Consider the following 27,316-nt stretch of genomic DNA (forward strand, 5'->3'; position numbering starts at 1 on the left):
TCACAGAAGCAATCGCGGACCCCCTTTATCTGACTTTCTCGCACTCCAAGTGATGCAGGACACTGGAAATGTCTGAACCTCTCGACACCTGTGACCTCTGATAATGGACGAGAGCATCCGTGACAGGCGACGTCAATGCGCCGACGTTGCTTCAGTTTGTCCAGCCAATGGTTACATTGCTTTTTGACGATAACGAGGCTAACCTTATAACCAATAGGATGTACTGTTTGAGTTAAACCTTGGCCATTGGTTAAAGAGCATTGCTGTTCAAACGCGTGTTGCTGAATATGCAACTATGAGTAAATTTGAACACGATTGTAATAAACAAAATTTTTCAAACATTTCAAATACTTTCAAGATTCAATAAAGATTATATATGCCTATTATTGGTTCAAGTAAAAAACAAAGCAAGAACAACTTACATTCAAAGACTTGAAGAGTATCAGAAAGAAAAGCTGACGGTCTCTGGTTCAGAATATTCGTTAGTTTCTCGGTCCAAAACTTGGTGAAATGCATTTTACAATTTTGCAAGCGCAAATAGTATTTTATTATTTTCTTTCTAGCGTCTTTGTTTGCACTCTATTTAGAAAAAAAAACTACATGTAATGTATATGTTGAAATAGAGGTAGGTGGCGGTGATAAGAAGTTTGGATCCTTCTTTCCACATCAAGAAGAAAATGTGTTCTTTTTTTTTTTAGAGTTCCATTATGTTGTCCTTTCATTACTGATGATTCTAAGTTTCCAAACTTGTTAGGATGGACCTTAACTAAGTTGACACCATTTGCAATCGTGGACAACACAATCCACTTGTCACTTGTCATTTCACGGAGGTAATCTAGACTTATCATTCGTGTCCGGAAATCGCCACGTGCGTCTTTGGTCTATTTCATTCCGTCACTGCCGAAGTATTCCCCTCACCACCCACCAACCCCAAAAGTTTATCAGCTTGATCCTCTTACGCTGGCCTCAGGTAGAAACCATTGACCCCCTAGGCTACAACCTTTAACCTTTTTTATGACGGTAAAAGCTAACTGCAGGAAAGGAAAGATGGATCTGGTTCTGCGACTGCAGACATGAGCGGGTGAGATGTCCTGCACGTCCTTCACACGCTGACTGCTAGGAGCCATGGCAGGTAGGTGCAATAAATACATTTTAATTGCCAGCGTTCAATGGTGTCATTGAAGACACTTGACCTGAAGTTTATCAGCATTTGTGCGTAGTCGTACTTTTCGGCATTGAAGATTTTAAACATTAAATATGTGTGTGTTTATGTTTATTTATGGAGCAAAACGAAGGAAACCGATTTTTCCCAATTTTCCTAGTGAGTACTTGTTGTAAACAGCTTTAAAAGAATTTTAACTGAGTATGCAGTATTTTTATAGAACTCACAATCTCTCCCCTCCCCACCGACCCTTCTTTATCCCTCGCACACTTTTTATAAACTATTATAGGATAGGGATGGTGTTTGCGTTTACATCCTCTGTTTTAGCTTATGGATATATGACTGAAGCGTAGTATGAGTTTTCTCTTGATCGTCTGTTGTATAATGTTTGTTGTATCCTGAATATTCATTGTAAATGGCTGTAAAAAATGAATGGTGCACTTTTGTCCAAGTACCGTTTAATTTTTCCTTTTCACGTCTTTTAAACAGTTTTTCGCATTTTTTCTAGTTATTTTTTTCTAAATGTGCTTTTGAAGTATATTTGTGGAGGAGCAAGAAACTGATTGAACAGGTAAAAATACTAAAAAGTAACCGTCGTTCCCCCCCCCCCTTTTTTTATGTTGGGAGTGAAGTATTAGAAACCTCACTTTTCTCGGGACAAGCTTTATGCGAGGGCGGGGTCCATCTCTCCCTTACCTTCCTCAGCCCTTTGTGGAGTCAGGTGCCCATTCCCGACAGGTGAGTCGACCGGGGAAAGCATATTGCACCGCACTGGTAACGCACTAACGCTAGTGTCCATCCGTTGACCTGTAATAACAAAACGGAGCAATTAAGGAGGATGTGACATAACTTCTCTATTTTTCTCTCGGCTTGTTCTTGGTTTGTTAGTAAGGAAACTACTTCAACTTTAAATGGGGAGAAGGCTGGGGAACAATGATTATGACGTTTTGGAGGAGACTTAAGGCAAGTAGCGAGAGAAAACTCCTGACGGCCAGTCCCGTGAAGGGGCTGAACACGAAGCTCAGTTTTTCCTACGAGGAATTCTGACCCCATGACCACATGACACCTCATTGTAGTGATGTCAAGCAAGCGCTTTTCGAACACAGCCTGACCTCTTTCTTTCTGTGACATATTTGTAAACACCACGCCGGTCGGTGCTGGCTTAATGTCACCAGCTTGTTTGAACGACCCCATGACCCGTCTCAAACCTCGCCTGACGAGATCAAGTGAGAGACGCCTGCATGACCTCCTTTGTACTTCTTCGCCTCTATAAAAGATATAAAATAATAGGTATGATTTTGAAATACGAATAAACAAAATCGATGATTTATACCTCTTATCAATTTGTTTTTCTATTCTGCTCAGGTCTTTTTTTCCGTTTTGACGTAAGACGCTGTTTCAACTTCGGCAAATATTATATGTAAATATATATCACACACACACACACACATAACTCATATTAATCGTGATTGCGAACAGTGGTATTTGACTTAGACAGGGCTAACTCTGACCATTTTATCGAAGTTTGTCGTTTTTACAAAGTTTTGCACTTTTACCCTCTAAACTGTTAGCTTGATCTTTGTTGAACCTGTCGTTGCAGCTTTATCCGATTTTAATGCTTAATTAGTGAATTCCCCTATATACTTTCAGGACACCCTGTCTCTCTCTCTATATTTTTTTGGAGAATTTTGCTCTTGTGAATCGCAAAAGTCACTCGGCGTTAACGACATATCTTACATGTCTAACGGTTGTTTACGAACAGGGACCACGATAAACAGCTGTTGACGTCAGTGCCAGAGATTTCCCGCCTTGACGTCGGTTGTCCATTCAAGCGGTGCACACGCGATCGATAACCACATTCTGTTCTTAGAATGTTATCAAATACAGTTTATACTACTACTCCACCTGGGTCGAATAATGTGAATGTTGATTAAACGGCTGACGCACTGCTGCGTCACCTGAGACCTGTCTTCGAAGAAGTGGTCACCTTAGTTTGCTAGTATCTGTATCCCAGTGATTAAGGCAACCTTTTTTACACTTTTTTTATAAAGACTTTGACTTGCTGACATGATTTATGACATATATATATATAGCACACAGAGGCTAATGCAGACACTGAAGGGGCAAGGCAAAACTCAAAATTATACTCTCTAAATATGAGTGGGCTGCAAAATGTGAAGTGGGTAATTCTTCCCTCATTGTTCGTAGTTGCTGTCATAAACCCTTTATTTTCCATATATCCACAGTTGATATTCTCTTCTCTCTAATGAAAGTGCATAGTGAACTTAAAAAAAAAAAAAAACACTTGGTGGGGAGCAGGGAAGGGAATGTGAAAATGTTGAATCATAGTTTATCTTGCTTATGTGGAGATCAGGTGGAGTGGTTTGCGCATTCTGTGGCCTAATAGGGATAATAGGGTTTGCTAGCACCGATGAACGTGTGTAATTTGGACAAGTATTGATTGAGTCCTTGTAGCTGTACTCTCCAGCCACACATGTGCTGAGAGAAGACGCACGTACCGTACCTTCCACCACTCAGAACGCTTGGAAAGTCGGATGCGAAAAAAGTGCGTCTTGTCATTCTGTTAATCTGAAAATCGATTTCTACATATCCTACGACGACATGAAAACTCAAAAACTTTGTAAAAACTATATATATAAACACCATAGGTTCCTTCCCACTCCTCCCTTCTCACCATTTGCTTTTTCACACATGCACGGACGCATGTCGAGGCACACGTAGGCTCGCGTGAGGATCATATTTTACTCTCATTCGATCCCACCTTCCAGTGCCAGATTTGTCTGCAAAATTCATGTGAACCACTTTTTGTCAGTGACCCCTAATATAGGGATATCTTGTGTCGTGCATGCGCGAAATTGAATTCCTGGCTTCGGTCAGGTAAGGGCGTGTAGACACGTAGTGGTCTGCGGAGACGGCGATCGCACTTGACGGGAACAACAAAGCAAAACCCTGAAAGCTTGGGTGGCTGCTCGGTCTGTCGGCCGGTCGAGTCCAATCCTGTCCGTGCGTGTTCCGTGCACCGTGCGACGGGTATCACATGAGAGACAACTCTGCGTGGCTCGCGTCCTTTAAGTTTTGTCAGAGGCCTGTTGATTGGTCAAGTGGATCGTCAAAGGCCATCGGTGATTGGACGTGACATTCGGCTTGCAGGAATATGCAAGTGCAGGCACAGTGCCAGGAAATTTTCGGTAGGGTTTGTAGAGAAGCTCAGGTATGATATTTACAGTTAATTTTCTCTATCGTTTATGTTTTTTCTTGGGATCCGCGTTTTTATTTTAATTTTCCGCGCTGGTTTTTCGTGAAACTGCTGATGCGGTGGCTGCAGGTTTGGCGTCAGTAGCGACTGGGAAAAAAAAAGTGTGTAGAGTGTATGTAGACGGTGTTATTGCTCAATAGTGCTAGACTGAACAGGTTCTATCAACACGTAAGACTTTTGTCACCAGTGTATGAAACATCAGACAAAATTTAGTGATGAATTCGGCACTTCACCGCTGATACTAAATTACACTTTGTAATATTAATTCTTAATTGTAAATTGTCTTCTTCGGAGACCGGTGAAGTGTATATGATGTGAAGAATATTGATGCACAGAGTGTACCGTGCAGCGGTGCACATATGTAGCCTTACTACTGCAGGCCACTTGTGGTCGTTGCAGTGACACTGGTCGAGTTTGAACAGGTGAAAATAAACAGCCTGATAAAGGCGTTTTAGGCCTTATCTTTAATTTGCATTGTCCACCTAGCTGTTGTAGCATTGAAATAGTTGGCGTTTGTGTCAGCTGATATCATTTTGATGGCAAAAAACAGGTTTACTTTGAATGTCAATGAAGAATATGTTTACACCTGTTTTTTAGTTTTTCATTTCATAGATCTTGCATTTGAGCCTGATTATAATTATGATCATTTGTAGCCATAAATATTCTATGGTGTTAATTATATATATTTAATTAAGAATGGAGATATCTTTATGTTTTGCTAACAATAGAGAATGAGAGAGTTGATCCAGAGCATTGGAAATAAAGGCTATTTATTGAGGCCAATGCTTTTTATATGTAAGAATCTGAGTATGATTATGTTCCAGACCAAATTCATAATAAATTGTTTCCTGTTTAGGTTTTGTTTCGAGGAGATTTATCAGTGATGTGAGCTTCAAATGTAAAGAACACTGCAATGTAGGTAGTGCATACCTGCATTACCTGCCCTTGTCCCTTTCCGTCCATCTAACCATGCCTGGCCAAGACAGGGAGAACCTGCAGAGCCCTGATCAGTGAGTTTCATTAGAAAATACTGAGTTGCTTCTTTTCTCTTTTTGGGGTAGGAATGAGTTGAAGTGAAAGAACAGGTATATCAAATGAGTGGGAAGGAACAGTTTTTAGGTTTTAAGCATTTTAGTTTGTTTATTACCTCCAGCTCCAGTTTTAAGTTTTCCCTTTTTCAAAATCTTCACTGGTGTTAACTAGAATTAAAACTAAAATTGCCGGTTCATTTTCTTCTTCATTTAAGATCAGTTAATGCATTTTCTGTACCAACAGAAATATTTTTTTAAATCAAAACAGTCTTACTGTATATATATACTAGTTGGTATCATTATTCTTTCGTGATTGCTTTTCTTTCTGCTGAAAGATCCTATTGATTATAACAATCCTCATCAGTCAGAATGCAATATTCATAAGAGGTATGTCAGATCAATGATGTTTGATTATGCAGGGAGGCCAGAGATTTAAGCCTGTTGCTGAGTGTCTTAAATTCACACGTGCAAGTCAGCAAACAGCAGGTATGTGCCTGTTAGGAACTTTAGTTTTATATCATATCTTGATCACTAAGCTAGATCATTCATGCTTTTGTTATCCTTTTGTTGATGTGTAAGCTAGTAAGCAGACATTGATATTTTGCCATTTTGCCATTTTGCCATTTGCGAGCAGCTTAAATCTTATGTATTTGAAAGGAACAGAGCTGATAAGGTCTGTAACAATGAAGTAGAAAATCAGTTTTATTTATTGTAAAATTCCTTATATCATTTCTTTGTTGTTTACTGAGTACATTTGCGTGTAGGATAAACTAGAAGAAAATCTATTTGGCAAAAGAGGAACAGTCTATCAAAGTGTGATTTCTTTTGTGCATAAACTTGTGTACTTATATACACAATTCCACAGTGACTACACTATGCATCCACTCATACATCAAAATCCTTCAACAACGCATGCATACATGTTTTACAAGCATTTGCACACCTTTTCACTCATGCAATTACCCACTTACGCACTCACAACACTAATTGTATTATTATTGCTTTTAATTTAGAAACAGCAGAGCCAAAATACCCATCTTCCATCACTTCTGCAATCTGTAAGAAGAGCCGCTGTTCCCAGGCAGTCACCACAATGTGTAGATCAGTCCCTCAAACAGACCTGCTCCACTGCACAGCAGAATCAGTTAGATGAAGCTGTCTTATTGCAGAATTTCAGGTACAGCATTTCATAAAAAAAAGTTTACCTTTCAGAATCCTTAGAATTACTCAAGATTTCTTTGATAAAAATAACATTCTGTGATGTTATCGTTTCCATTTCAGAATTGTTTAGGATATGTTGAGAGATTTTTTCTCCCTTTTTTTTTTTTTGTTGATTTAGTTGTTACCATACAATAAACACAACACTATTAATTTTTGATAAACATTTATATGTGCAACTGAAAATGATGTATGTTAAAAAAAGAGTACACCCATTACATGTTCCATTTTTGCAGCAGACAAGTGTGCCAATTTGACAGCATAAGCAATGCTTGTGTTTGTTTCAGCTTACACTACAAAAGTGAAAGGAACTTCTCAACCAATTCTCACCGCAAACTGTTTTGTGATATATTTTCCTGCCTCACAAAGAAACGCCTTTGTTCAAAGCAAGTACAGTCCTTTTTCTCCCCTTTACTTTCCCCTTATTCTCCTCTGCTTTTGTTGTTTCTCTCTGTGAGTTCAAGTGCCATAATATAGCCTTAGTCACTGGCATGGCATAAAATTCAGCTAATCAATTAACCTGTGAGCGTGTGTGTATGTAAGTGCATGTTACATGCAGTTACCTACTTGAGGGATAAAATGAAATAGATTGTAGGTCATTAATCCTGAATTTGGTTAGTATTTATTGAATACTTGTGGCTGTCACACTCAAAAATGTTGGAGGATGAACAGTAAATTTCCATTATAATTATATCTTCTCAACTGTAGTTATTACATTTTAATTTATTATTTGTGTTTTGTTTGGTTTTATTTTCTTTTAGGGACTGGCTAACCCAAGCCCCACCAGAAAATGTGTTACGAGTGTTGGTCTGCTTGCGAATTTTGATGAGAGATGAGGAATTTCAAAAGCTCTTCTTTCAGTTTGAGGGGATCAAGTCATTGTCAGAGGTAATTATAATTAGTGTGTTATCCAGTTTTGTTGCAGGGTCCTTTTAAAAGTCTTTTAAGCTAAATATTTTCTAGCAATTCTGCAGCAAGCGAATAGGGTCCTTCTTTGATTAGATAACAAATCTCAAAACTTCTAGAACTAGTCATTCCATGTATATTTTTCAGAAGAATAAAGATTTGAGTGTATCTTTGGTTTGTTTGTTAAAAATTAGCAAATAAAGTAATGAGAAATAGTTTTTGATTATTTTCAGATTATATTCAGCGATGTGTCATTTGCTACTGGTGCTGGCTTTTGGTCTTTATTGCTTAATTGTAAAACCAGCTGATTGTAATAATAATAATGGAATCTGTAAAGCTCATTTTACTGCATGGATGAGAGTTAAATGGGCTGCACACGAAAGACTACAAACAAACGGACAGTTACGAATACAAGAAACATAAGTGTTAGCAAACAGTTGATACCATAACAAAAAAAATATAAATATAAATGCATAAATTAAGAAGTGGGCAGAAGAGTGCTCTTGATGATGAAAGATGTTCTTTAAGAGATGCATTTTGAGGCTGGATTTGAAGGCTTTGAATGTAGACACATTTAAAGAGAAAGGGAAAGAGAATTCCCTGTGTTTGGGCCTTAGAAGGAAAAGGAGTGTCTGCCAGATATCTCAGTCTGATGCATGGCACAGAGAAAAAGGCAAATCAAGCAGACTGAAGATACTGACTTGGTAAGGCACCAGCCAGTAGCTCCGGTAGGGCAAGGCCATGAGGACAATGGTGGCACAGTGTGGCAATCTTGTAATCAATGCAAGTTTGGGCTGGTAGCCAGTGAAGCGTGCAGAGGAATGGTGTAGCAGAGTGCACTTTTCACCTTCAGAAGACAATATAAGTAGCATTATTCTGAGCCCTTTGAAGTTTGTCCAGTAAGCAGTTAGGAAGATTGACAAATTGAGAGTTGCGATAATCTTGCCAAGATAACACAAAAGCAGCCTTGAGCTTTTTGGTAACAGAAATATATAAGAAGGATTAGATGTGACTAATCCTGTGAAGCTCAAGGAAGATGGACTTACTGACTAAACATGTGAGATTCAAGGCATAATGTTGTGTTGACAGTAACACCAAGATTCTGGACAGTCTGGGAAAGAGAAATATTAACCCCAAAGAAAATACAGAGCGTAGAGAATGGCACATATTTCAGTTTATTTGCATATGGTATTGGAAGGACCTCAGCTTTGTTGTCATTCATTTTCAATTAATTGATGTACATCAAAGCTTTCATAGAAGCTACAGTGTGCTGTATGGTAGTGCTGACCGGCTGGAACTGGGGTCAACTGCTAGCAACTGTGTATCATCAGCATACATATGATACTACAGGCCCAAGTGGTGGACGGTGAAACCAAGCTGTTGAATAAAAGAGACCCAGGAACAGAGCTTTGAGGACCCCTGTACCTTATTGGACTGCAGTTCCATTAATCTTCATTGTCAGGAACTCATGGAAGCAGTATTAGTGGCACCAGTATTATGTTGTAGATCAGCACCAGTATTAGTGTACAAATAATGCGCTGTTCAGAAGTATTAGTGCAGCTGACCAGCAGCAGTAGTTTTGTAAGGGTGTTGGAGACCAGCACCAGTATTAGTGTACCTGTAGTATACCAGCAGCAGTTAGAAATAGAGAGAATTAAAATGACAAATATAAAATGACCAAATTTATTAATCAATGAGCAGTCAGTTCAACTCAATATATTTATCCACTTCTTGAAAGGCTGTAGCTCTTACATGACTTTTTTGTTTTCAAAATAATGTTCTTTTCTGCACCATTTTTCCTTCCACAGTATTTCCAGAATGTCACAAACAGCTATCTGTCATCAGCAGACGGCCCGTACTCCAAGGATATCTTGAAAGAAATGACAAGTATGTTGATTTGAAAATCTGGGGTTTTTAAAAAATAAATTTTATGAACATATTTCTAGCAGGTCAATAGTGGTAATAGAAGCATGTTCATGTCACTGTAATGATGGAAGTTTTGGCAAGAGTGAAGTAATGTAATCAGTAATTGGCAGAATTACTTAAATGTCATGTCTTGAGTATCGTCTTTTGAGGATGTGTGCAGTTCTTAAAATTTTCCTTTTTTTCCTTCAATCAGGTATGTTTCAAAAACTATCAGCTGTAGAAGAGCAGAGAGAATGGCTGGTTGCCTGTAATGCACATAAGGTACGGGAAAAATAACATTTTGATTTTATTCCAAGATATCATACCTTATTCTGTAGCATTTTCTCCATTTTTATCATTCTGGGTTATTTTTTTGACATGGCAGTAGACCTGATGTGCACAAAGTCTCCTTTGGGTTCCATTGCATGAAAGTTTTCAATTAAATGATTCAAAATGCTTTCAAAAGTAGAACAGAACTATTGAAAAGATGTATCAAAGGAACAGAAGGAATTAGTGAACAGAGCATTATAATTGTTGCAGTCCCTGGTTTTGCTACTCTCAGCCAATGATGTTTTTGTCCTCCACTGCTGCCTGCATGCTCTGATCAGACTAGCACAAAGGTAAACCTTTTTTCCTAAAAAAAAAAGCAAAACAAAAAAACCGTGAACTTTTAAGGGTACTTACAAAGTTAAGTTCAAAGCTGCTTTTAAGTGAAGAGAACATTTTGCTGTCAGCAGTTTGTCTCAAAAAATCACAAATAGAATTTTGTTAAGGATTTTTAAGGAAGGTGCAGGATGTGAAAAGTGCATGTGGAGTCACTAAACTTCAAAACCCAAGAGGGTGTGATGTTACTAATGTCATACACGAAGGTTGCAGCCAGTTCAAGATGTACAGAATGTTAGCATAGACTTGTAGCATCAGAAGATCCTTGGTTTGGGTTATTTCATAAAAGTAGTAGAGAATGTTTTAATTATGTTGGAAGGTTTATATGTTGCAAATGAAATATTCATTTGGACTTTTAAAAATAACTGTCTTCTACAAAACTAAACACAGCTAAACATAGTCATTTGAAAATAATTTTGAGCTTAACATTGAAGTGTCATTAGATTTAGATTGTTTAACTACTTTTTATAGATGTTTAGTTTTATTAACCAATTTATTAGCCTTAATCCAGTCTTTTTAACCACATTTCCTTTCAATGTGCAGCCCCAGACCACGACAGCTGATAGGAGAATTAAACTCAATCCATATATTGTTGAGAATAATACAGGAGTATGACACTATTTCTAAAAAGTGAGTGAAACTGCTATAATCCTGCTAATCATTAGTTTTTTAGATATATGCAAAAGATTGGCATTCATTTGTTGTATGCACTCACCTCAAGGTTTAGCACACATTTAAAACATGAAGAATTAGAATGTTATCTAGCTATGATCACATTGAAGCGTGATTAAGCTGTGTGTTTTGTCTTTGATCTCTTCACAGGAGTGACACTTGGCACAGTTTTTATTTCTTTTTTGGTACTATGTTATTTTTGTTCTGCATCATTCCAGTGGATTTTATTAAATGTAATTATAAATGTTTCTTTTCCTTTATCAAAAAATGTAACAAACTACTGAGTTACCAAATCAGCTTCATCTTCATAGATATGTTGACTTTGAAGGAAAACATGATCTGTTGTATTTTTCAGACTGGCAGCAAAGTTACTGCAGTGTCTATGCACTGATGCTCAGAGCAGAGATTTAGTCAAACAATATGAAGGAGCAGCTGTTCTCCTCAGGTCAGTTCCACAAGTAACTAAAATGTTATCAAGGTGCATATGATGGAATTATTTCACATGTAGCTCATGACTGGTCTTAGTGCCTTAACACAGATTCATATTTTGTCAGCTGATGAAAATCTGCAACAGCAGACGTTTTTTATCGTCATCATCAATTAGATCCTTAACAAAATGTGTTTTTCATATTTTACTGAAATGTTCGTTAAAAGTTATGCATCATATAACTGGAGTATGATTTTTTTTTTCACATTTTCTTATCAGAGTAATTTGATGGCAGCATGCACATTGATTCATCAAAATATTCTAAAAGTAACATTCTTACTTTATCTAAGGCAATGAAGCCATTTGATCAATTTTTTTCCCTCACAAATCTTAGAGCATTTAATATTTTGAGATAGATTATTTGTATCATGACCAATTTAGCAGTTCTCTTGAGATGTGTTTTAACTTGACTTTTGTATCCTGCTTGCATTTCTTGGATGTACATTTGGCTCCATGTACAACTTTCAGTCTGCATTAATGTGTGCAGTCAGCTACACAGTGAGAATGTACAACTTCTCTTTCACATCGTTTGGTGTCTGGTGTATCTTTGTATGGATGACCCTGACTGCTGTGCTCTCATGAGACAGATTGGTGCCATTCCTCTGCTTCTTGCCTTGCTGCAGTGAGTTGTCTTCCCTTACTTTTCTACTCCAAAAGAGATGAATGAAGCAGATGTAGAGTATGCTTTACAACTTTCATTTAATACAGAACTATATATAACTTGCCCATACTCTTGACACTAGGGAGTAAATGGCTACAGACTACTTAGGAACTGAAAAGGATAGTCACAAATGAACTGAATTTGTAATTCCGTGCATAATTTTGTGTTACCTTCGATCTCACAGGGAGCAAAAATTTGTAACAGAGCGGACAGATGTCAGCACAGGTGCAATATCGGGAACTGGAACAAATGGTCAGACCCACCCTACTCCCGAGGATGTGAGTTACTGTGTACTTATCTCTTAATCTCTATTTTATAGAATAGGGCAGGACTTTTTTCAGTGGGTGGGAGAATTGGAAAAGCTTGTCTTGGCACTCTGTTTGACATGAATACTGAACAATAAATTTGCTGTTTCATCAAAAATACTTTCCCATTTCCTAAAAGTTTACAGTTTTTTTTTTTATTGCTGTTCTTAGATCTTTTCTTCTGCTACTTATGATCTTATTCTGTTTGTAGGAGAGCTGGTAGAGCAACAATACCATTTAAAATCAGGTGAGGTCCTCAGTCATTTCTCAGTAGTTGTTTGTTCTGTTGCTCAGAATATGTGTATCACTATGATTATAGAATGTAATTCCTGTCTCTGGTTTTGCCTGAGAAAATGTTTCTAACCATGGGAAAAAAACAATTCAATTTTGTCCACCCTTAGACCTCATGGCATGCAAAGATCAGTTCATGCTGACAGAAGCTCTTTTTGGTTTTTCCTCAGCCTGCTGTGTTGTGCTTACTGAATTGGTACTGAATGACACAAATGCTCAGCAGATTGTTCAGGCCAATGGCATGTATGTACTTGGAATGTTAGTACTTCCTCCGCCTCCTACATTAAAAGAGCGTGAACGCAAACTTGCCAAGAAGCTCCAGGTCTGTTGGAGGTATTTCATCTTGTTAGGAAATTGAAGGGCTGCTAAATTATCCTGTTTTCTTCTCTTTAACAAGATTTTAGATGACACATAGAGTTAAAAAGGAAGGTGGGGTTAGAGCATTTTATTACATCAAGATCAACAGCTGGAAATCAGCAAGGTGCATACATGCGCTAGTATCTCTCATCAGTGAAACAGAATCCAGAGTGAGTCCAGCCTCAAACTTCACTATTAAATAAGTAGGAACAGGTGTTATCAAGATTGATGGTTGGGTGTATATTGCTGCCGGATGGGAAATTTCACGCTAGCAGAATGCTATAAAAAATACATCTGGTTTGGAAAAATAATGAATTTTTTTGTGAATTATGTAACATTTCAAGAAAAATAATTTTAGCATAGTTAAGCTTAAATAAGCAGTTATAATGCACACATTATAATTCATTATTGAATGTTTATGTAATATTAAAAATTTTAAATCATTTGCAGACAAATGCGTTTCGTGCTCTTCGCTTCTTGTTCAGCATGGAGAGAAACAGGCGCATGTTCAAGCAGGTTTTTCCTGCAGAATTGTTTGAAATGTTTATTGATGTTGGCCACTACAACAAGAACCTCAGTGCATATGCTCCTCTTGTGGAGAAACTCAACAGTCTTCCAGTAAGAAATTTTGTTTATCAGTACATGATGAGATCCTTTACATTCCTTATATAACAAAATTGATATTAAAATGGATTTGCGAGTCACAAAGTTTCTCAATTTTATATAGTGCACAGTAATGCAATAACTGTTGTTCTTACAAAAATAAACTTTAGTTAGACTATTTTGCCTGATTACACTTTGTAAACTCAGGTGGTAGAGGTGAGGGTGACTGAGGATGAAGAGCAGAGAACAATCTTTTTCATGCATATGTTGAAAACATTTAGTGTTGAAAGAATTTTATGTGCAGACTTCATTGATCTCTGTGCACAGGAAAATGTTTTGGATGAAATTCGTGAGAACATTCAGGGTCTAAATCAGTGCTGCAAACCCAACCACTACATTGGGGAGTATGCTGTTTTTGAGCTTCTGGGCACAGGGGCATTCGGATCAGTGTATAAAGTTCGTCGGTGTACTGCTCGGTCATCTTTCCTTGCCATGAAGGAGGTAAATTTTGGTCTTTAAATCTCTGCTAAGCAGCAGTTACATCTAACTGGTCTTTTTAGCCTTGACTTTTGTTTGACTTGTCACCTTAACCTGTTGACAAGAGTGAATATGGTGAAGATGATCTTTTCATTCAACTGAGCTTTCTTAATATGATGTTACCATTGGAGTCTCTCAGTTGATTTAAAGGTAAGCTTGTAATGTGTGCCTGGGGACACCAGACTCTTAGATTGATGTTTGTAATTTTTCTAATAATGCGTGTTGACAGCTGAACCTGCAAAATCCTGCTTTTGGTAAAAATGCACGTGAGAAGGCACAGAGTGTGGGTGAGATCACTAATGAATTAAGAATTATGAAGGAGTCACTGAAGCATCCAAACGTTGTACGCTATCACAAGACATTTGAAGAAAGTAAGTCTGCTTTTTTTGTTTCCAACACTGTTTATGAAATATTTAGTACCCTCCTTTTTTTTCTTTTCTTCATTTCTTATTCCTATTCACCCCCAGTGGAGCATAGGCTGCACCTTTTTTCCTATACCTATAATAGATTCCTTATGCACTGGATTTTAATTTCTAGTTCATGGCTTGTCTCACATTTCAAGAACTTTCTTTAAGAATCTTACATGCATTGATTGGGTGTATACACTCAAGAAAGCTAGGTGCTGAGAAAACATTTGTTAATTTAGGGGATTTATAAGGGTAGGTATAAAAACTATGCCATTGGAACACATAGCCCTTGACACTAATATATCCCTAAATTCTTAAGTGTGGAGGCAGTAAAGCTCAGTAGTTAATGCATTCAAATGTGAAGCAGAGGCTTGCTGGTTTAAGGCCTGCTGGATGATTTCCCATGCTTTGCATTGCACTTTATTGAGGGTTTACAGCTTCTATGTTACTCTAGACAAGGCATACTTCTTGTGCTTGCTTCCTTTATGGCTACTACTGTTTACTTTTTAAATTCTTAAAAATTTTTAATTCTATATTAAATATAATATAAATTCTGTTAATTAGAAATGTTCATTTCACGAAACATTGTTCATGCAGAATATGATTAGTCTTTCAGTAATTTCAGGAGTACTATTGTCTTTGTCAGATGATCGTCTTTACATTGTGATGGAGCTTATTGAGGGTGCCACCCTTGCAGATCATTTCCATTCACTTAAAGAAAAGCTAACAAAGTTTGAAGAACATCGCATTTGGAATATTTTTCTCCAGGTCAGTCTTTACAGATGTTCATTTAAAGGAAAGAGCATAAATATTGTTGGTTGTGATGATTTTATTTTTTCCAAAGCACTTCTAAAATAATACATTTATATTGGAAGACTGATTCTAGACAGCGTAGATAGATTTTCTTGATTGCTGAAACTCTTTTTCTGTGTTGTTTCCTAAACTCTTTAATTTTAGGTTCTTTTTTATCCATGATGTCACAAACAGAGAGACTGAAATGATATCAAAATAGAACACATGTAAGGTATATGATGTCACAGAGAGACTGAAATGATATTAAAATAGAAGGTGCAGGCAAAACAAACTTTTAGACCTCTCCTTTAGTTTAAACACATTACTACCAAATAAATCTCAGACACAATTCTGGCTTTTAAATGATAGTTTCACTGTGTACAGTTAATTGTTTCCATGTTTAGTTAAGCCACAAGCAAATAAGAATATGAACATTTTATATAATGTCAAGCATAATGTTTTCCAGGTTATTACATAAAATGTTTTAAACTATCTCTGAATAATGTTTCCAGCTTATACTGGCTCTGCGCTACCTTCATAAAGAAAAAGGAATTGTGCACCGGGACCTCACCCCTAACAATATAATGCTGGGTGAAAATGATAAAGTCACAATCAGTAAGTAGTCTTTTCACTTTTTCGCTTTCTTCCTCCATCCCACCCCTCATTCTCCATTTAACCTCATTCTCCTTCTCTGTTTCTACCTTTGTCCTGTCTTTTAATTATAACCATTCACAAGCCTCATCAGTGGATTAAAAGCTCATTATTAAAAGTTTTAAATGAAAAGTATTGCATGTTTGCAATGTCAGTTAATCACTCTAAGGAGTAGAGCGTTAATGACTATTTGAATGAGTGACTTATCATAACTAGGTTCAAAACACAGCTTGTTTGCCACACTTTCATAAACTGCTTTAGACACGTTATAAATAAAATACTACTTGCCTTATGCTAACTCCAGTATGCTGACGAAAAATTCAGACATCACAATAGGGTAATGTGCTGTTCTCTTTGAGGTTTTAAAAATTGCTTTTTTTGGTTTACATTCCACTAGTTATGTTCATGATTTATATAGTTATGTTGCTCTCTTCCCTACTTGTTCAGCGGACTTTGGACTTGCCAAGCAGAAACGTAGTGACTGCAGTAAAATGACATCCATTGTTGGCACCATACTCTATTCATGGTGAGTTAAATGCCATTGTCTTTTTTTTTTTTTTTTGTTGTGGAAAAGCCAGATTCATCTTAATACACACTTCTCTCTCTCTCTGTTACTATCATTATTTTTCTTTTTGAAAATTCTGTGTATCATCCTCTGTGTGAACTGATGATTTGCTGACCTTTGTTTTGAATTGCACTTGTATTGTGTCAGCTAGTATCAGTTCAGCTTTTTTTCTGTGAAGCTTTCAAGGTTAAATAATTCATAACCTACAGCTCCTTTTATATCCAAGCACATTTTATCCAATATCTGTGTAAAGTTTATCCTGGTGGAAGTTAAGGTTCTTTTTCAAATATTTCCTGTTACAGAAGTACAATCTTCACAGTCTGTTTTGAGAATAGAATAAAATTGGTGGTGGACATTGAGAGATAGTTTTGAACAAGAAAACACTTTGATCCTAATAATGTAAATTTTTGTACTTTTATGCCATTCAAGCCCAGAGATTGTGCAGAACCAACCCTATGGTGAGAAAGCAGACATCTGGGCACTGGGCTGCATCTTGTACCAGATGGCAACACTAGAACCACCCTTCTTCTCTAATAACATGCTGACCTTAGTTAAAAAGGTACTAGAGGTTTGAGTTGCAAGTAAAGCCCTAAGGAAAATTTGTACAGTAGATGTATTATCTGTGACATTTTTCTGAATAAAGTAAGATATGACCATCTAGATCTGTTACTCCTTATAAGCCTTGAGCTCCCAAAATTGACATTTGCTGTGCATGATTGCTACTTTTTTAACTTCTCCATGTTTGTTTTTCAAGGAGTGAGTTGTGTATCTCAAAACAAGATTAACTACTATTAACCACGCTATTGAAACCCATAAAATTCATGTGTATGAAATAAACAAAGTCTCAGTAAACAGCACGGGACAAAAGTGGACTGAATATGATCAGCCAACAAAATTACTGTTCTCAGAATTTGTCTCTTTTAAAACTTGTTGACTAGTCTAAGATTTAACAATCATTTTTGCTTGTAACAGATAGTTGCTTCAGAATATAAACCCATACCTGATGGATTGTACTCAGAAAGACTCACCAACACAGTGAGAAGGTAAGATCTAAAGAGCCTTTAAAAATGTATCACACTGTTCTGAGAAATAACTGAATGCAAAGTGGCCTGACATTGGAATGTCTTTAATTTATTTGTGTAACTTCTTAGTAATTTCTTTCCAGTGTCTGATGGGTCACCTCAAACCATACATTTTATTCATTATGTAGTCAGTAGTGCCTACTATATCCATTAAACATGTTACTATTAGAAATTCATTTATAAGGTTTAGACTAGGAGTTACAAACATAAACTGCCACAAGCAGCATTACAGCAATTTGTCCACTGCTTGTTAAAATGCCCCCATTGCAGTTATGAAGAAACTGAGCTACATGTTTTATAACCTGAGAGTGCTTGATGAAGTATTCTTGCTTTTCGCACAGTTGTCTGACGGTGTCACCAGAAGCAAGACCAGATGTTCTAGAGTTGAGTGGAAAATTGACAGACCTGATACTTGTGTACATTGACAATCTGCGCATAACGCAGGCAGGCCTGCAACGCAAGTTGGACCGTGAGCGCAAACGCACTCAAAAGTAAGAGTGTAATCAGTAAAATCTTATGTAGAGATACAGTACATAAATGTACATTAATTTCTTAATTATTGTTGCTCTGTTTATTTCTAATTTTAGGATAACTTTTAACAAAGTGACTACAAATCTAAGATTCTCAGACTTTGTCTGGGAAAAAATATATTTTACTTGGTTAATGATCAGTTTTTTAATCGTCCTTGTACATGACATTTAAAACAGTTGTGGCTGTGTAATTTTCAGACATTTTTGTGAGGCAAACCGCAGTATGCAGGGCTACCATCGGCTATTTCTTGCATCACAACAGAGCTATGACCACTTACTTAGTCTCTCAGGCAGTGATGGTGCTCAGGGATTCAGGGTACGCGAAGGAAAATTTCTTTAGTAAATTTATTCTTTATTTTCAGTAATATGTATCTTGTTGACAGATATAGGACAAAGTTAAGATATTGTGATTTAAACAATAATAAAATAATTCCATTTTTTTTAACCCTTTGTGTGAATGCTTGTGTGAGTGATGTGTGTCATGTGTGCTCATGAACAGAAGCATGATCACAACAGGAGCAACAAAACAGCTCTGTATCAAGGAATATACAGCAGTATGTTAAAATATTTATGCTGTATCGTGCCAGTATTGTTGGTGTAACAAATTCAGGTTATCAATAAATATTTCTTCTGATGTGTAAGACAGATTTGCCTTGATAGTGGTAGTTTAATGTTGTGTCCTGTCTGCAGGATGTGGATGATAATGATGCAGTGTTTACTGACTCTCCTGGAATGTCACCTGGAAAATGCAGCATGGCTGGAGATACAGGGCCATCTCATAACGTGGCTGTGTCGTTAACCAATATTGTGTTAGGAGAGGAGCGGAGCAGCAGTGATCGAGGTCAGTAACCCTTCCAATATTAACTGAGGACATAGCATTTTATTTGTAGTGCCAAAGACTTCTAACAGTCTGAAAGCTACAGATATTTCCCAAAGTATTAATTGACATTCTTATAATACTTTGTCTTTTAATTCTAAGCATGTTAGGGCTGTCACATGCAAAACTTTTAGATCTTGTTCGTTATAGGTATTTTGATTAAAAGTTTGGTAACATGCCTTGCCAAGCACACCTTCACTGTTGCTTAGTATAATAGCAGTTAATGAGTCACTTCTAAAGAAACTTAAGTCTAAAGAACTAGCTTTCATGAATATGTTTTAGAGACACACCATGATGCACACATGTATCCACACACATTCTTTCTCGCTACAAATCACAAGACTTGTCTATGGGCTTCACACGATAATCCTATAGCAGACGCCTCCAGCTGATGGAGACTACCTGACAGCTGGTGCTGGTTATACAGACACGACAGAGTGATGGAGACAACGACATGACTTTTTTATTCTGTGGCCAACACCAAAACACTCAGGTCTCAGTTGATAGGGCGATCTTCACTCTGATCACTTTACCTCCTCCCTGCTAATTCCTGAAACGTTTATGCCTCAGTGAATATCCCACTCGCACAATAAAATGAATTTTAAGTCTACTATTTGTTGAAACAATTTTTCCAGCATCAAGAATTCTAACCAAAATTTAGGATTCTAAATTATTCTTTCACTGACAGTTACGATGATGATGAGGATGGAGGATTGATGATGATTGATGGATGATTATTGATGGTGGATGATGATTGATGAATCACTCTCATCACATTCATACTGATAGACGTCCGAAAGCGACAGCTCGTGCTTACTACAACACAGTCAGGGGTGATAACCCTTGTTCCGGACTATGTGATATTCTGTTTTGCACATGATCCCTGACAACAATTTTTGCAGTCTTAGATCATTTTCTGAATTGCCAGTCAAAGTGAAGAGTGATGAAAAGATCAGATGATGTCAGCTTTGCATCACCTCAAGAGGGCCATGTCACCTTCTTGTTTAGCTTCAAAATATTGTACACTTTATATCTTTGCATCATATAGTTGGTTTTTATGGTGGCATATTTTAGGTGGCACCACTGATGAAGATAGTTACCCTAGCAGTGGCAGTGAAAGTCGTGAAAGCAGTGCAGGCAGTGTCCGGTCTGTTGGCCAGAGGACTTCACGGCCAAGCCCTGCAGCACCTCAGAGTCCCCCACCTAGTTCACCAAAACTTTTGAAGACTGTCCGACGGCGAACCACCAGAAGATGTGCATTATCCCCACTTGTAGTGGATATTCCTCAGGCAGGTGTGTAGTAATTGCCTTTGCCTACATTTAGTAGTTTTTTTTTTTTTTTTAACTAATTGAAATGTTTCATTTAGGGACCATTTATTATTAATTTTATGACAAATTTATGTGGTTGTGTTAAGTAGATCAATGTGTTTTCAAGTATTTATATGTTTGAGGTAATAGATGGGTTTGTGTTGTTGCAAGAAGACATGATAGAGTAAATATGTTGCTGTCATGATGACAAAAAGAGAAATCTATTGAGTCCATTGGCTAGAAACCTTCTTTTGAAGCGTGTCTATTTTCACATCTTTTTTCCTGGTGCACATTAACCAGTAATTTTTTTCTTCACAATTCAGTGATTTTATTTTTTTTAGTCTAATCTTAAACTTTTAGTTTACTGTCACCTTTAATAATTGAATACCTTTATGCTTTTTTCTGGCATGCAATTAATTGAAATTATTTGGAATTATTCTAAAGCCAAAACCAGCCGGGATTCTGGTCTAAGCTCTGGTGACCCTTCCCCGAATGCCAGTCAGTCCCATGGCAGTGGTCCATCTCCTACAGGCACATTGCTGCTGGAGCATCTACTAACGGCCAGACTGGAAGGTCCTACATCCCGTCAGTACATTTATCGCTCGCAAAGCTCTGACAGTTCTCTTCTGTCCGTCCACAACCCAAAGCGTATGGATTCACGCTGCAGTAAGTTCATTCACTTCGTGCCTCAGCAGAAAATTAAGATCCTGTATCAGAATAAGAGGCTGTAAATGTGCCTGCTGCCTGCATTATGAAGTTATGTTGATGGTTATAGTCCACTGTTTTAGCAAGCAGTTTTTTGAAAGACTTGTATAAATAATTGTTATACTGTAACACATTTTGTGCTGTTTTTTAAAGAAAGTTTCATTTGTATAGTTTTAATATTTATTTCTGCATTCAGATAAGTTTTATTATTGCTGAATGGTCATTTATGCCTCATTGATTGTACTCCCTTTCCTCTTCCTTTCAGAAAATGTAGCAATGCTGACAATAAGCCCAAACCGGCTGCGAGAAATCAGTGATCCAATTCTGCAAATGTTACACCAGCTGCATAAGATTGTGTACATTACTCAGGTCAGATATATTCAGAATATTTTATATTTATTTTACAGGAATAAACTGAACTGATGGGCAAAGTTAATCTGAGTTATGATTAAATGCAGTAATATGATACAGGTAAAGGTAAGTCCCTGTGACCTTTTATTCATCAGGAAGTGAGTTACTAGATACCCAACTTGTCTTTGGGCTAGCTTTAATTTGTGATGGCATTGCCTATCTCTTCTTCATCACTGCCATACCTTCCCCAACCCTTTAGGGAGTCAGGCACTCATTTCACAGCTGAGTCAACTTGGAAAAGCATGCTATGTCTCATGGATATTTAATTAGGTAGCATACACCTCTTTGGGTTTAGATCTGTTTTAACCACTAAACTTTCCATTTTCTCTAGTGGAGTACTAGATTGTAAATTATGGTTCAAGCAAACAGAAAAGAGAACTTAAGTCCTTTATGTTTCATGGATTGCAAAAGTACGAGGTTTGATTTGGAAACAAATGGTGGCAAAAATTAAAGATTGATCTTAGATATCTTGTCTAAACAGTACAAACATTGAAAATACCTCATCTGAACTTCACACACATCTAAGAAAAAGAGCAATAAATGTGTTTTTGATTCAATATGATTGATCGGTAGGATTCTTTAGTGGTGTACTTGATCTGAGCATCACACTGCTGTAAAATATGGCCACAAGTTTCAGCTTTAAATATAACTTGTAAAATAAATATATTTGAAATGTATCTGTTTCAGCTCCCACCCACGCTGGAGCCCAATTCAAATCGCTTCATGATAGAGCAGTATAAACGGGCTCTTTTCTCCACTAAAAGTACTGCAGTCAACCTCAAGTCTGAGCTTCGAAAGGTAGGAATGTTTGGAAGTGTTCAGTTTTGTTATAAATGTTATTAGGAGGTCACATTTGACTTAAAACAGTATTGGGTGAGGATGGCAAACAACATTGATAATCAATAATCTGAAATATGCACCATAATCATCAACAATACTGGACTCAACAAGACAAGATATCTGACAAGATATGTTTATGTACATGTTTCTGTGAAAGTAAAAGTTCCAGCAGGGTTCAGGAGATTACAGCACTCTACAGACATATAACTTTGTCCTTACCATTATAATTCTTGAAAGTCTATTCGTTTCATGACAATGAGTTTACTCAAATATCCTATGATTGTAATTAACTTAACTGTCAACTGCAGCTTATTCAAGGGTCACAAGAAATCATTGACCTTGACCTTACCCTCCCTGATTTTTATAAGAGAGGCCAGTCCACAAGGGAGCAAGATATCTGTGGATTTGATCCTGACAAGCCTGGTAAGCAAAGCTGTTCATATGAAATGTGCCTGTTACAGATTATTCTTTGTGTTCCATAAACATTAAATCGATCATTTCTGGCTTTAATAGCCCTGAACAAGCTGAAAAAGAAACACAAAAGTGTCCAGATACAGTCAAACTAGCACCTGTAATGTTCATCGATTCTTTTCATTTCATAGTGTTTAGACCCCCAAATATAATGGTACATTTATATTCCTAATTTCTTAAGTAGGACTGTAAACTTTGCTGTTGTTTCTACATAGCAGCCCTTGCAATATCTGACACATAATCAGAATTTTTATCAGCTGGATATTATCTAATACACTAAAAAAAAAATGTAAATCATATAAAACTACTTTGATACACAGATGTTAAAAACCAGTGTTAGAAAGTATCTCCAGCAAGTAGCACTTGTTGCAATTCCCAGTTCATTTTTTTTTAAGCATGAAGGGAAAAATAAAATAAATGGATTTCTAAGTCAAAGTGTTTGATTTATTTCAACAGTGACAGGTGATTATGATCCAGACTATAAAGATGTGGGCATCACATATGAGCATATGCAGTCTGTTATTGAGGACACATTAGTACAGTGTGGTTACTATGACCAGCACAAAGGCTCAGATGAACACAGGACACCACACAGTCTTTCTCCCACCTGACAGTGACAAACCATATACCAAGACGAAAGTTTTCTGATAATGCAAGGACTAGATGTGACATGGTTCCTGAGGAGTGCATGAGTGGAAAACTTTAAGTTTTCCAATGAAAAAAATGAAGAAAACTGTCTGCTATTTCAATGGTCCCTGAATAAGGTCAACATGATTAGAATCAGGGGCTGATTATTGTGTTGCTAAGGTGACTACTGTGAAAACCAACCACAGAATGAGTAATATTATTTTATAAATCATAGATAGTTTTATTGCAAAAATCAAGAATTACACAGATTTGCACATTGCTTTGGGAGCATTCCATAGTTGAGACGGCAGCATCTTTAGCTCATTTCAGCACTTGGCTCATCCAGTGTAATGCAAATCCAAGCCTGCATTGTTTACTAGATGTTTTCAGTATACTTCGCTAAACATTCCTGCTGTGTCTATAAAAATTTATTGAGTGACATATTTTGCTATCATAATTTTTATATAGACTGTTTACTGAACACAATGAACATGAAATTTACTGTTTTTCACATCACACTTTCTGAGTACATTATCTTTAATGTATTGTTTCACAAGTGTGCAGTGTGTGTGAATTGCACAGTGTTTAAGGTCTTAATTTCCTCACATTTGACTGCACAACAAAGATGTGTATAGGCTCAGATAGCTGGTCAGTACCGCCATATAGAAGAGGTTGTCTTGTGTGAATCAGATTATCTTCATTTACATGGAATCGTCTGGATAGATCTCACTGCACTGAGTGAAACAATTTTGTTATGTCTGCTTTAATTTTTTTTTAATTTTGAAAAGGACAGTGAAATCAGATGAAAAGAGTTCACTGATTTTTTTTTTAAACAATTGTCTGTTCTGGCTTAGAAGAAACTGTAAATATGCACAAATTATTGCCGTCCACTATTAGAATCAATCCATATAGCAATTTGTTGTGAGCGTTGTGAGTTAATGTTATTCATTAATGTTGTTATTATTTTTGAGGTGATATTGTAGGTAAATGTTCTTGGGCTTGAGTAAATCAAATGGTGAAAAGGCAGTTTTTCATAGAAACCAAGGCTTATTTTTGCAGTACACCAGTCTGACTCACTGAACCTGCTAGTTTTTCGTTTCTTGATGGATAAAGCCAGCAGCATATTCTAAATGATAAGAATGTTTTTAGTAAAGAAATACTTGCTATTTGACAATGCATACTTTAGTTTGGAACAGTGAAGGATGAGTTGAAGGATTTTTATTTCATTTTAAAGAGGTGAAAAACTGGTGCCAGATTTAAGTACAAATGAAATGACTTAAACATGCAAGAAACATCAGCACCATTATAGTACACATTTTGTTTCTACAGGAACCTATTTCATGCACAGGTTTGGGTTTGTTTTTTGTTTTTTTTAAAAAAACATTTGTTTTCCTGTTAGGATAAAAATGCAGCTTATTTTTTTACCATTTGATTTGCTTTTGTCAAGACAATAATTTATAATTTATGTTTTTAGACATATCTTTGTGTGAAGTTGGAATAATATATGCTTATTTAAAGCAGTTTTGGAGCTAAAATTAATGAGTGCAACTCAACATGTGATCGTTGGCATTATGTACAGTCACTAAGTCATTTTCTCATGGTATAATGGTGGTATCTTGTTATTACAGACTGTGATTCATATGGTGTCATCAGTGTTTTGTGTAAAATATCAATTAGCTGTGTCATTGTTATAGCTATGACAATAGGAGCCATCAATGTTTTGTAAAATATCAGACAATAATATTTGTTAGAAATTACAGATTTTAATGTTGCAAATGTATGAATAATTTCCATTCCAATTTATTTACTATTTTCCGGATATGCCATTAGCATTTCAGCCCGCATCCAATTTTTTTGTGGGCTGCTCCCCTGTTTTTTGGTGACTGAATAGAGGAGAGACTGACCTCATGAATGCATTAAGTAGTGAGGTCATTATTTTCCAGGCACCATAGGAAGGTTGTTTTAAAGGCTGAACTTAAACCGTTGGGAAAGAATGATTCCACTCAGAGAAGGGAGGTGAGGGTACTTGTCAGGCTAGATGGAAACAATTAGCAAAATATGACCACTAGAGTAGTTGTCTTTGCAGTTGCTTTCTCACCTTCTTCCACCATTCTTTTCTGCCGTAGAAGTTCAGCCTTTAAGGCATTGCATTAAAATACCACAGTTTGCATTCCTGGCACCAGAGGTGTTTACATTGTTCATGATGTGTCTAAGCACAAAGTTTATTACATACATAATACCACCGAACTAATTAGCTGGATTTGTGGCACATCAGTTTGTGATATTCATGCCTTCTTCGGCTGTGTGCCAAACTGAAATGAATAGCTTAATCTCATATCTTGCAATCGCTGGAATTTGTTGCAGTCATTAGAGTGTAATTTCACTTTTGAATGCTAATTGTACAGAGAGAGAAGGAAATTTGCATGTGCAATATTAGATTCTTTCTACACAGGTGAAGTCAGGTGTGAAAGATTTTTTTGTCATTTCTAATCCGTCCATTTTTACTCAGCTGCACTTTACATAAATTGTTCTCAGTATTTAATAGAGCGCCTTTTTCTTTTATATATAGTGTTATATTTGCCTGCAACAGATTCAGAAGGGAGAAAGAAAAAGGAAACCATGTTTCTTATTTAAATATATTATAAAATTGTAAATAAATTAATGAGAAACAATAATAAAATGATAATGCATTCCAGCCCCTTACACTTGATGCAGAATAGATTTCTTGGGACAAGATCAGACTTTCCCAACAAACTAACAAGTCCAACTGATGTTCTTCTGCTACCAGATAGGCCGTTGACATTCAGTACATTTATGTCAACAGTTTTCCTATGCTTCAAAGCATAAGCTTTTCTCTTAATCTCATAAACCATGATAGTTAGAGAAGCTTGCTTTAAGTGGAGAGAATTTGGCACCCTTAGTTGATACTTAAGTGGATCCTTCAAAATTGTTTTGGGCAGTTTGTGACTCTTCATATATTGTATTTGTAATGACATTCATTGGGAGAGCACAGCAGAACAATATATGCTCCCCTAGCAATAGAAGCTAAAGTGGATTTGTTACACATATTTGCAGACAGCTGTGCTGCTACAAAGGATTTTTTTTTACCGGTTGAAATGTTTCCATTTGAGAATTTTCTTCTAGTGTTTAGAAAGGAAAACTTTTTGTGGAAGAGTAATTTGTTTGTGAGAGGATGAATGGCTTTGTGGTAGGTAGCCAACTTCTCCAAGCTACTAAACTATACATTTGACACTAAAGCATATCTGCATATTTGTATGTTTGCATGCATAAACATGCATATTGCGTATGCAGAGGTATGTGAATTCATTTGTCTGCATTTATGCATGCACAAAGTATGTCCCTTACTTTCAGTCTCATGTGCATCAATGTGTTTTGTGTATGTGTGTATGTGCACATGCATATGAGTGACTGACAAAGTTATTTTATGAATCATAACAGTCTTTGAAGTGTATGCCTGCTGATAATGATTGCTAAGACAAAATTAGTTTAAAATAATATGAGAAATATTTATTACTTCTGTATCTGCTAAAAGGGGTCACTTTTTTACAATATCAAAAAAATCTTTATAAGATTTGATTTAAACAGGAAAATAGAAATTGTAAATAAAGATCACAGATTCCTTGTGAACAGTTCTGACTAAAGATAAGTTCTACATGATTCCCTTAGGAAATAATTTTGTCTTTCAGATTTTGGAGTTTGAACAAATTGCTTTTATATTTAAGACTTGTTTTTAAAATACCAAAAGCATAGTTTTAGTGAAACTCTGACAGTTTAGTGGCCTCTGTATGTATATAAAATGCAATAAACACTGAAAGTCCTTGACTTACTACACTCCCAGAACTTGCACTGCTGTAGCACAAATTCATTTTGTTTCATTACAGATTATGGGAAAGAATGTATCCTGCAATATAAAGATGCTTATTACTTTTCAGACAAAACAAGAATAGCTATTCA

General features: G+C 36.6%; 1 protein-coding gene across 1 annotated transcript; it reads left to right on the forward strand.

Annotated features, from left to right (window-relative positions):
• The first annotated feature begins 4,322 nt into the window (after positions 1 to 4,322).
• Positions 4,323 to 27,160, forward strand: LOC112563948 (serine/threonine-protein kinase Nek10-like). Its single transcript, XM_025238423.1, has 32 exons — positions 4,323 to 4,371; positions 5,296 to 5,449; positions 5,890 to 5,956; positions 6,484 to 6,647; positions 6,976 to 7,074; positions 7,450 to 7,576; positions 9,403 to 9,481; positions 9,714 to 9,781; positions 10,040 to 10,119; positions 10,706 to 10,792; positions 11,190 to 11,279; positions 11,809 to 11,943; positions 12,167 to 12,260; positions 12,459 to 12,534; positions 12,749 to 12,900; positions 13,386 to 13,553; positions 13,866 to 14,039; positions 14,305 to 14,446; positions 15,129 to 15,250; positions 15,787 to 15,889; positions 16,373 to 16,451; positions 16,920 to 17,049; positions 17,463 to 17,533; positions 17,914 to 18,063; positions 18,301 to 18,418; positions 18,793 to 18,943; positions 20,054 to 20,272; positions 20,732 to 20,953; positions 21,258 to 21,361; positions 22,091 to 22,201; positions 22,552 to 22,666; positions 23,171 to 27,160. The coding sequence occupies exons 1-32, from the start codon at positions 4,338 to 4,340 to the stop codon at positions 23,323 to 23,325; spliced, it is 3,840 nt and encodes a 1,279-aa protein (XP_025094208.1). The 5' UTR covers positions 4,323 to 4,337; the 3' UTR covers positions 23,326 to 27,160.
• The last annotated feature ends 156 nt before the right edge of the window (positions 27,161 to 27,316 follow it).

The sequence above is a fragment of the Pomacea canaliculata genome, linkage group LG5, assembly GCF_003073045.1.
Source record: "Pomacea canaliculata isolate SZHN2017 linkage group LG5, ASM307304v1, whole genome shotgun sequence".
Taxonomy (NCBI): Eukaryota; Metazoa; Mollusca; class Gastropoda; order Architaenioglossa; family Ampullariidae; genus Pomacea; species Pomacea canaliculata.